Raw genomic sequence first — 11,578 nt, 5'->3', positions numbered from 1 at the left:
GCATTTCACATTATAATTTAACTATTTATTGCATGAATCATTCATTTCATAATCCTTTAATATCACATGATGATAAATTGCTATATGTGATCTAGATATCCTCCATATAGTTTAATTTCAATATATTATTAAGCTAATTATTTCACAAAGCATGCCAAACATTACCTACATTTCAAGTCTCTTATTTTCGATTAGGAAACATACTTTCTTTATAACTACATAACATCAATTATGAATTTTCCTTTAAGTTTTACGATCCATCAATTACTATCATGTATCTAGTCATTTAAATATCATTCCAACATATTCCAATAAGTAAACATGTCTCATAGAAGCAAGTTTCCATATTATCAACATACCATATTACATGCCACTTTACTAAAACTCTTAGCAAATTCATGGCATATCTTCATACTTTGAAATTTACAAATTTCAACCATTCTTCGCATATTACTCAAGAAGCATCACTTACTAATCTAATCATATCAGTAACCATAACAAATAACAAGTAAGCAAAACATGAGAGAAGCAAATCTTAATGTCTACAGACACAATTTCTTTAAGTTTTTTTTTAGTGCTCAAGGTGAAACACGTATTCAGTCAAACGCTGCAATTTTGAAGGATCTATCTTCTGTTCAGTTACAGTCACTTGTTTCTTAACTGTAAGCATTTGAGAAGCTGCATCCACATTCCACCCTTGTTGCATTACATCTGCATTTTTCCATCACACAAAGTCAAACAAAAATCAACACACAAAACCCCAAAGTATCCAACAAGATAACTTACAGTTTGTGGCATCAGTCTCATTCATCCCCAAAAAGAGAGCAGTATCTTGGATGCTTATAGTTGAATAAGCAGACATCAGTAGCTCCAACATTCTTCTTGTGTATTTTTCTGTAAAATATAATCAAGATCCACAATATATCTTTATTATGTAACTATTTAAAGGGGTTTTAGATATTTGACTAAAAAGTCAAACAGTTTTATTGAAATAGTAAGTGGGAAGTAGGAAATTGCCTGAAAATGAGGCAATGAAATCTTGAATTTCTGCACTCCAATTGAATGAACGGATGGAATCATAGACACCTGCATAATTTCGAATCCATAACTGCTGTCCAATTTTCCATACAGCACAAACTTCTGGATGACTCTCCTTGATTGAAACTGGAACAGATTTCCATAGAAACCGAGCACTGTTTCTATAAGTTTTTAAATAAATCAATTAGTGAAAACTATTTCCATCATCATCTTTTTTTTATAGCATGGCTCTGAGTAACATATTATGCAAGCATCCCACATACGTTTGTCTTTAATTCATATAATCTTTACTTCTATTTCTTTTAATGAGTAATCTTGCTCTAATGTGGAGATGAATTCTATATGAGTGAAATCATGAAGTCTCATTGTTTTTTCAAGTTATGTCATGCATTTGGACCTTTGATGAATAAGTCTTTCTAGAACTCAGACAAATAGATCTTTCATACATAATTGCATACAAGTTTCTTGTTTGCATGATGGAGTTACACACCTATCTTTTAACTAATAGATATCACCACTACACCTCACAGTAATTGAACAAGAATATTGGGGGAATTTGGAGTAGGATTTAGGGGGAACTCATCTTACTTAAAGAAGAAAAGTTGAAAGGTCACAGATATTAAACTAAACCACCTTGCACCTTAACATATGCATATACAAGAATAGATACACGACAAGTTATAACAGACAAAAAGAGGTATCGAAATCTATATACTTCTCAAAGACATCATACTTGTAACAATAATATAACACTGATTTTTTTTAAATTCTGGAGGGGAAATTTCACCAACTGCTTATAACTTAGCTTCACAAAAATCCCAGGCTCAGTCGACACTTGACAAAGCCATATATGTATAGATAGAACCCATGAAGAAGAAAAAAACAGAGACAATTTGTCTTAACTTACAGATCATTCAGGTAAATGTGCCCTAGAAGATGAACGGCATATGGCCATTCGTCTTGAAATGCAACGCCTTGTGAAGCAATCTACATGAAAAAGGCAAAATAAAGTAGCAGTAAGCTTGAATTCAAACCAGCAGATATGAACTTAGGGTTTCAAATCAAACCCAAAACACAATCAGTCGTAGCACTAAGCAACGATTAGCGCACAACGGTCATTACACGGATTCATATTTTGATACCTGAAGCATAAGTTGATCGCAGATATCAGCGACTTTGTCGTACGATCTTGACGCCATTGCGTCTGTGAGTTGAGAGAAATCCATTGCACTCAGCACTGCAATGCAACAATGCTCTCTTTTGCTGCTGTTTTTTTGACTTGTTAGAAAAAGTAAAGGCAAAGATATGGATAAGGCCCAACTCAGTGGGCCGGGCCGGTCTGGGCCTAAAATTTGTTTTTTTATTATTTTAAATTTTACAAATAATGTGTTAAAATAATATTTGATTTTTTTGATAAATTTAATACTTCCTTTGATGTTTACAAATATCGGAATCGTTATTTATTGGGTAAATAGCACAAAAGACACTACGTTTACATGAAAATTCTAATTTGACACTGTGTTATTTTTTGTCTCAAATTTGACACTGTGTTTTCTAATTTGTTACAATTCTGACCATTTAACCGTTCAACTCGGTTACTTGCTGACGTGGCATGATGACGTGGAATGCTGACATGTCAAAATTGAATTTTTTTTTTTCCACAAAAGACACTAAGTTTACATTTTTTTCGATTTTGACATTAATTTTATTTTTTTTTCAATTTTGATACTCTATTTTTTTGTTCCAAATCGAAAATCATTTTTTCCAATTTTTTCAATGCCGATCATTTTCTATTTAAAACCTTATAATTATTTAATCGTAAATAAAAATATGTGTAAAATCTACAACAAAAAATAAAATAAATAATATTTCATAAGTGATAATTGATAAAATTTTGTTATTCTTATTCGAAGTTTATGGCTAGTTCAACTCTCATTATATAACTAAAAATATTTATAAAACATATGCTTTGAATGTAAAAAATATGGTTTTTAAATGAAAAAAAAAATATATTTATATGGTTTAACATGTATTAAAAAAATATTTATACGGTTTCAAATGGAAAATGGTCAGCATTGAACAAAATTGAAAAAAATGATGTTCGATTTGGAACAAAAAAATAAAGTGTCAAAATTGAAAAAAAAATAAATAAACGTAGTGTCAAAATCGAAAAAAAATTAAAAACTTAGTGTCTTTTGTGGAAAAAAAATTCAATTCTGACACGTCAGCATGTCATGTCAACATGCCACGTCATCAAAACTGACACGTCATTATGCCACGTCAGCAAGTAACCGGGTTGACCGGTCAAATTGTTAGAATTGTAACAAATTAGAAAACACAGTGTCAAATTTGAGACAAAAAATAACACAGTGTCAAATTTGAGACAAAAAATAACACGGTGTCAAATTAAAATTTTCGTGTAAACATAGTGTCTTTTATGGTATTTACCCTTATTTATTTTGCTATATTTTTTTATTCAGTTGACCCATTTATCATAATTCAAATCAATATGAAAGAAATTAATTGACATGGTTATTTTTTTATTAGAATGTTATAGTTTTTTTATTCATTTGACCCATTTATCATAATTCAAATCAATATGAAAGAAAATAATTGACATAGTTATTTTTATTAGAATGCTATGGTGTTAGATAATTGGGAAAAATATAGAAAAACACAATCATTTACCTCTAAGCATTTAAAAAAACTTTTACATTTCTACTCTAATAAATAAAAACCATTTTTATAATCTGTCATCATTCTCATGTATTTTGGCATATTTAATTTTGTGGTTAATTCTTAGAAATTAATTTCTACTTTCATTTTGTGTTAATTTTTTATTTTTATAGTTAACTATTATAATTTACAGGTTATAGAAAGTAATTGAAGTATCATTACTTTGTTTCCTTATATTTTCAAATTTTAATATGTTTATTTCAATATACATAATTCGAAATTGGCATGTTTATTTCAAAGTTCATTGTCATTTTCAAATTTTATATCTTTATATATAGCTTTTTTTAATCAAATCGTGTAGTACAATGGTCTCAAACCTAGTTGTTTATATATAGAATCCTGATTAATCCGTGTAGTACACGGATTAATCAAAGCTATATACCATTGAAAAATCGGATATGGTGCCGGAAGCCAATATGACTTAACAATCAACGACTAGAATCCTGATTTTGCCTTTACAATCTGAGATCGTCCCTTGACGAACAAGAAGTGGTATCGCTTATGGCGGTGATGGCGATGAAGAAAGGTACGGCTGAATAGTGAACCTGGAGATGAATAAGGAATAAATCCTAAAATTGTGAATTTTAAATTAAATCTATTCATTAAGTTTCCAAATTTATAGGGATTTAATTTATATAATAATTAATTTAATTAAACAATTTAATATAATGTCTTTTATGAATTGATTGGACCACATCTAGTCATACGTTAATATAATATTTATACTTTATACATGATCCTCTCTCTCTCTCTCTCTCTTTTTCTCTCTCTCTCTCTCTCTCTCTCTATATATATATATATATATATATATATATATATATATATATATATATATATATATACACACACACGCACCAAATGGCTTCTAGCCCAGCGGTATCAGGTGTTGTCCTCCCTCCTTGAGGTTGGGGTTCAAGTCTCATCTGAGACATAAGTGGATTTAGGAGTAGTTTAGGATTATAATGTATTTGCTATAGGTTTCAACAAAAATTTAAGTTTATGCTTTGTAATATCCAAAAAAAATCATGATTTTGTACCATGTCAAATATTCAGGGATTCAACATGGAGTGTTAAAGATCCGACCAAGAAAAGGATTTCAACATGGATGTATGTTGGCTACTTGAAAGTTAATTTCATCACATATCTACTCAAGCAGTATATATTTAGTGAATGGCATTTTGCATGTTTTAGAGTGTATATATGTAGTTCCTTAGAGCAAACGGTATGGGTCACCACAACGTCGTTAAGGCTGATGTAGCATGCCCATAACACCGTCATAACATCAAAAACACCCCCCCCCCCCAAAAAAAATCTTGTTAAGGCAAATCTCGTAGTAACGACAACTAGCTGCAACGGAGAACTCAACCCATCAAATATTTTCCTCTCTTTCTCTCTCTCTCTCTACCTCTTAAAATGTTATAACATATGCACACCACCCCCACTTCTAGTTATTGTTGTGTTGCCATGTGATGTGACAATTTTAGGTGTTATAACATTGGACTTATACCTAATGCTCTTAGTAACTAACACTTTGTGAATTGTGATGTGGATAAGAAAAAAACTAATATATGTATATTCAAAAACCACTTATATTATTTTTTTATTTTCAGAAAAAAATCATATTAATATTTTACCTTTCAAATGACACCAAATTGCAAGTTTTATGAGAAATAACCTACTAAAAATGTGATATAGCATAAATATATCTTCCATTTGCTCGATTGTGTGTGAAGATATGTCAAACCTTACATTTACTTCTCTCCTTTTGTCCGATTGTGTTTTGTGTATGGAACTCTATATTTGATTTTCTCTCCTTAACTAATCGATTTTAACCCAATTAATATGTTAAAAAACAAAAATGTATGTCTTTTACCTAATCATTTCTCTTAAAAATGGGTAATTTGGTTTATTTTAAAGGTGAGTGTTAAAAAAAATACTTTTTAAAAAATAAAAATAATATAAAGGTTTTTTTGTATATATATATATATATATATATATATATATATATATATATATATATATATATAATTGGTTGTATTTTTATGTATTTTGTTTTTCTTATATCTCCAATTTATGCAATAACCATATGTGTTTAGTATACGTGAGGACAACTATAGGGAGAAAAATAATCAAAATGGTATAAATAGTGAAATATGGCAATTTATTGTTTAGCTGATAATAAAAATTGTTTAAATCATGAAGAAAAATAAAAATTCTAATGAAGGTTTATGTTTTGGCAGTGAAAAAAATAGGATCCAAGGTAAGTGGATATGTTTACCTAGTTTAAGGTAGTGTTTGTTTTTTCTCTGCAGATCTGCGTGGCCTCTTCTGTCTACGCCGCGCAGACCACGTGCAGACATTAGCCTTCGCAGACTGTTTGTTTTTTTGAAGACTGCAGACCTAAAAACGTCTGCGCGCCCTCTTCTTGGCGCAGATGTGGACCAGAGTCTTCTAACATCTTCGGACATCTTCTAGCCTAAAAAAACATATATATCTTTCTTTTTTTAAGTTTTTTTTAATTTATATTTTTTCCAACTTTATTAATGATAACAATTTGAAAAAAAATTTACAAAACTTAAAAAAAAACGTTCGACGATACAAACATGATATTTTTGACAAATTTATAAATAAAGATTTATTACAATAATAGTCGTTGAAGTTGTTTATATAAATATGAAAAAAAAAATCATAATATATTCTTATATTTTTTTGCCAAATTTTGTAAAACATTATTTAATACAGTATCGTCAATTTCTCGAGAAAATATTTATGGTACGTTTTTAATGGATTTAATTGAAAAAATCAAAGTTTATTTCCATCCATTTATATCAAATTTTTTGATCACTAATTATAATGTTTAGTTATAACTTTGCAACCAAAGTTGTTGGTTTTCATCAAATATATACGTTAATTCATACCATTTTTATTTTTATTTTTTATACAATAATACATAAAAGTTAGGGGTGGCAATCCTCGACCCAACCCGTAACCCGACACTGACCCAACACGAAAATAAACGGGTTTGGGTTGAGATTTTTGACCCGCCAACCCGTCAACCCGTTTATTTCATGGGTTGGGTTGGGTTACCTATTTGGGTTCGCGGGTCAACCCGCCAACCCGATTATATATATATATATATATATATATATATATATATATATATATATATATATATATATATATATATATATATCAGTTTTGAATATTTGATTATCGTTTAATCGTTTTCCGAATTCCAAAACTGCAAAACATCTTCGAGTCGACTTAGCGTGCCCTAGCTCCTAATAAGCCTCTAATAAAAAAGAAATTCAGTCTTCAGTGTCCAAACTCACGACTCTGTGTCTCCCATCTTTGTCGATTGAGGCATCGAGTCATCAACTGTCGCAGTGTCGCACGCACACCACTCGTCTTCTCGTCCTCCGGTTGTCGCACACCACTCGTCGCCGTCACTCTTGTTTATGACTTTACACTTATGACTTTATGTTGAATATTTAAGACTTTATTTATTTTATTTGTATTTTTTTTATTTCATTTTAAAATGTGTTGCTTATTAAATGGGTTATACGGGTTGGGTTCGACCCACTAACCCACGAACCCATATACTTATACGGGTTATATGGGTTGGGTTGGGTTGGGTTGATGTTTTCAACCTGCCAACCCGTAACCCGCCAACCCGCCAACTCATATATTATATGGGTTGGGTTGGGTCATTGTATTCTGACCCGCCAACCCGTCAACCCGTGACCCGCCAACCCGAACCCAACCCAATTGTCAGGCCTAATAAAAGTTGATCTAGATTCGTTAATTATTTATAACAAAGTCATAAAAATATTAAAAAAATCACTTTAAAGTTAAAAAAAATCAGTTTATTTAGATTTCGGTTTTTTTTAGTAGCCCGCAGATGTTAAAAAAACAAACAGTCTTCTTTTTTCAGACCGCAGACGTTTGGTCCACCTCTTCTACTGCAGAGGTCTACAGATGTGGTCCGCAGACTGCAAACATTTTGCCTCAGAAAAAACAAACAACACCTAAGTGTTAATGAGAGATTTATGGGAGATGCATATTACTTTTTAACAAGATAGCAATAAATGCAAATAATAATAATAATAATAATAATAATAATAATAATAATAACAACTAGAAAGGTTACCCTCGTTACGCGGGGGCCAGAAGCTTTCAATGTTGTTTCCGAATTGATAAATATGACAGACATAGAAAGTGCAAGGATGAAAAGTCCGGGCTTTGCCCCTAGGTATGGTGAAACCCATCAAAATTTCAATTTAAAGAATTCCAGTAATCTATAATTGCAGATATGATATGCTCCACCACTCAACACCAATGAAATGATCCAAATGACAGTCCTTGGAGATTTTCCTTGATCAACCCTCTTATAGTAGTTGGCCCCCATATGATTCACATTCATGAAACGCTATGTGCAACAATGTTGATGCACCATTCCCCGACACTTTTAGTTCCTTGAAGTACTGAACATAAACAACTTACATCGTGAACAGGGGATTTGAAAACAATATAAACCAAAATTGGTAACCGTAAATCTATAAAACAAAATAGACGTGAAGCGCAGTTACTAATTACTTACCCGGCTGCAGAGAGGGTCGATATGGTCACTTGTAATTTGAATTAAATCCCCAGTTTAATTAAAACATAAATCCAAAATTAAAACTGCAAACATAATGAATGTTAGTTTCTGCACAGATTTATTACTACGGATTTAGTAACCAAAAAAGACAATGAAAATAAATTAAAATTTAATAATGTGCTCACAGGTCACAATTATTTCAAATTTTGCAATAGTGATAATATAGACATAACGGTGTTTCCATTGGCTTTCCTTGCAAATTACTACGAAATAAATTATATATGATAAAAGCTTATCTCCCAACAAAAAAAAAGAAGTAAAAAAAAAATGTTTGGTCTGAACAAAATAACACATTTACCATATTATTCCACTAAAGAAGAATCAAAATGTGTGAGTTGATAATATTAGTAGTTCGGTGATGTCATTGCTTATTAAGTGTTTACCCGAGCCTTTTGTTTTGCTGACCGCTGCTAGAGATAGCCTCGGCAAGTGTAACTTTTTGAACATTTGTGTCATCAGCTCCAAGTACTTTATTTACCACCAGTGATTTTTTTGTTCCTATAAAATCTATTTTCATTATCATTTGAGTAACTGCATTTCATCATTGCTGATATGAAAATCCAAATAGACATACATTCCCTGTTTGCAATCATCGGTTGTAAATCTTGGTTCCTCATGTCTTTAAGACCATGTATTATGGTACCTCATCTCCATGATTGTGTCATTAATTCTTTGCAGCCAAGAACTGTTGATAAGCATTTTGTATTAAATCACAGATTTAGAATAGACAACAAAAACAAATTGCAGACGTGTGAAAAGGAACATAAAAAATAAAATACATGTTGATATGAAAACGTGAAAAATAAAATATTGGCCCTAATGTTATTGAATCGAAGACGATATAATTTTTAAAAGATTTAGTTTTTAATGTTTAGCAGTTCAAATGTGTAAGTGCAACAACAAAGTCCACACCTTCAACAATAATTGACCTTTTCAATCGAATTGTTTTAAATGTCCTATTTTAATGTCAGAATCATTTTCACATCTGCTGAAATACAAAAAAAAAAAAACAAAAAAAAAATTAGTTTTCACATATTTACGATTTTAGGTCAGTTGAAATTAAAAAAAAAAAAAAAAAAAAAAACATAAGGCTTGTGAAAACTAATCATTAGAAACTTGTAAACTAAATACTTACTTCTTCTCCATCTAAGAAAGTTCGGTCTTTGTCTATCTTTCCATTACCACCGGACAGTGTAAGCATATACTCCCAAATCATGTTTCGCTCCTCAATCGCTTCACATGTTTAACAGTCCCAGAAGCTAAAATTACCTGTGACAGATAAAAAGAGTAGAAACTTATATTTTTACATCATACTAAAATGGTTTGTAGAAAGATTAAAGTTTGAGTTGGATACCATTCTGTGAGCTTCATAGTGGGTTGAAATGTAATCTTAAGTTATCTTCTGGATGTTTTCAGCAGGTCCAAGAATGGTCCTTCCAAGGGGGGGTGTATTGGAAAGCAGTAGAATGCAAATGATCAAAGATTACTTCTTCTGTTTGTGCTCTCATCTGAAATAACATATACAATCAGTAAAACAGCTGATACATGATTATCCTATAGCTGTAGTTGGAACTGAGTGTTGATTCTAATCTTAGCCTACAAACCAAAATGAATGAAGGCAAATAAGAATGCAAACACACAAACCTCTTCCGTCTTATGTAGAATAATACCACGCTCACGATTGATCAATGTTTCATCAAAACTCGAGTTCTGCAATGCAATATATCTGAGCAACCCCATTGTTCCCTTCCGTCTGAAATTATGACCCTGCATCAATCCATACCCCAACGGTAGCCGTCTGGGAGGCTAGATTAGACTCGGTGGCAACACAGAGACCGTTAGGAAGAGTGAGTCTGTGCAATTTCTACTTGGGAGTTTCATTCATGGCGCTCAGATGACAGTTGCATTAGAATACACATACAGACAATGCATCAAACAGCTTGTGTGCAAGAAACCAAAGAAATTCAAGAAAAATGTGATATTACCTTGGGAAAAAAAATTGATTCTCAGACATCATAAAGCATCATATGTGGAGATATAATGAAAATATTAAAAAAAAAAAAAAAAAAAAAAAAAAAAAACAGTCGGCTAAATCTGTGGTGTACAGAACTCAACTAAGCTGTCATAGAGAAGATTCACATGATTGAAGGAATCAACAGGTGAAAATCAAGGATCATAGATGAAAACTCAAGAAAAATAGGGAAGAAGCGACAACCTTCTATGAATCGACCCTTCAGATGGAAAATCTTACCTGCGAGGGCTTCAGCAGAAGCCTGAAAATCCAGATTGTGGCACACACGACGACAATTCCTCGAAAGGGTCGATCGTTCATGGCGTTCTTGCTGTGTGGAAGAAACCCAACTCAGTTAATCTAATAAAAAAGAAGTTGTGGGAAGAAGAGAAAGTGTAGAAGATGCGAGAGAGGGAAAAAGGAGACTTTCTCGCCATGTATCTGTTGGGAGGAAGCTTACCTGCTCCAAAGTCCTCTTCAGTCGTCTGCACCAAAAATGAAAAGGGTGGCGGAGGTGCATAGCTAACAAATAGAAACACAGATGCAAGGAAAGGCTAACTTGATGCGAAGGCGGTGCTGAAGGATCAAGAAGAAGCAGATCGACTGGTTGGATAGTAAGGCGGTGGACTAAACGTGACTATCCAAAAGGAAGAATGAAGAGAATATGAGAGGGTGAAGAACAATCGAGAATCTGGTGAAAGCGGTGGAGCGGAAACCCTTAAATTAATCAAAACAAAGAAAAGAAAGTAATAAATTAAAGTAACCGAATAGAAGACAAACAAAAGGATACGATATAAATTAATTAAAGAAGTTGAGACTGTAAATCAAGGGGCCAAAGGTGGATAAAGTATTAAAGAAGTTGAGACTGTAAATCAAGGGGCCAAAGGTGGATAAAGTATGTCAATTTTACTGTTTTTTTCCTCCACAATTTTAATATAATAATAATAAAATAAATAAGTATACGTCATCGTTAGTCATCAATAGGAGAGGTAAATTAAAATGTCCACTTAACAAAAAAGTTGATGAAAAAGGAATTCTCTATGTTTATGTTTATATCTAAATCAATATGATTCTAAGCTAAATTATACATATCCTACCATATTTATTTAAAACTCTTATTTTTCAACTTCTAC

At 31.8% G+C, this 11,578-nt stretch overlaps 1 protein-coding gene and 1 long non-coding RNA gene across 7 annotated transcripts; both read right to left on the bottom strand.

Moving 5' to 3' along the window:
• Positions 1-306: 306 nt before the first annotated feature.
• COP9 (COP9 signalosome, subunit CSN8) lies at positions 307-2,306 on the bottom strand. Its single transcript, XM_079070080.1, has 5 exons — positions 2,181-2,306; positions 1,946-2,025; positions 1,018-1,199; positions 787-894; positions 307-711 (listed from the first exon to the last, which is right to left on the bottom strand). Exons 1-5 carry the CDS (start codon positions 2,262-2,264, stop codon positions 572-574), a joined length of 594 nt encoding a protein of 197 aa, XP_078926206.1. The 5' UTR covers positions 2,265-2,306; the 3' UTR covers positions 307-571.
• A 5,553-nt stretch (positions 2,307-7,859) lies between these two features.
• On the bottom strand, positions 7,860-11,162 carry LOC145137781 (uncharacterized). Of its 6 annotated transcripts, none has more exons than XR_013721217.1 (9): positions 10,906-11,162; positions 10,079-10,776; positions 9,789-9,942; positions 9,570-9,703; positions 9,347-9,422; positions 9,009-9,119; positions 8,818-8,941; positions 8,375-8,457; positions 7,860-8,258 (listed from the first exon to the last, which is right to left on the bottom strand). It is a non-coding gene; the product is annotated as an uncharacterized LOC145137781 (long non-coding RNA). The 6 variants fall into 6 exon arrangements; XR_013721216.1 differs by having other exon boundaries at positions 8,818-8,932; positions 10,079-10,772; positions 10,906-11,161; XR_013721213.1 differs by having other exon boundaries at positions 8,818-8,932; positions 10,906-11,160.
• Between the last annotated feature and the right edge of the window lie 416 nt (positions 11,163-11,578).

Source organism: Lactuca virosa, chromosome 9 (genome assembly GCF_052849685.1).
Source record: "Lactuca virosa cultivar CGN04683 chromosome 9, Lactuca_virosa_CGN04683_v6, whole genome shotgun sequence".
Classification (NCBI taxonomy): domain Eukaryota; kingdom Viridiplantae; phylum Streptophyta; class Magnoliopsida; order Asterales; family Asteraceae; genus Lactuca; species Lactuca virosa.
The sequence above is the reverse complement of the archived record's forward strand: the minus strand, read 5'-3'. Positions and strand labels throughout refer to the sequence as shown.

Coding starts and splice junctions, on each gene's coding strand:
- COP9 (XM_079070080.1), bottom strand. CDS start 2,264: ATGGATTTCTCTCAACTCACAGACGCAATGGCGTCAAGATCGTACGAC. Junction 2,026..2,180: donor GCGATCAACTTATGCTTCAG/GTATCAAAATAT, acceptor TTTTTCATGTAG/ATTGCTTCACAAGGCGTTGC. Junction 712..786: donor TGAGACTGATGCCACAAACT/GTAAGTTATCTT, acceptor GGAAAAATGCAG/ATGTAATGCAACAAGGGTGG.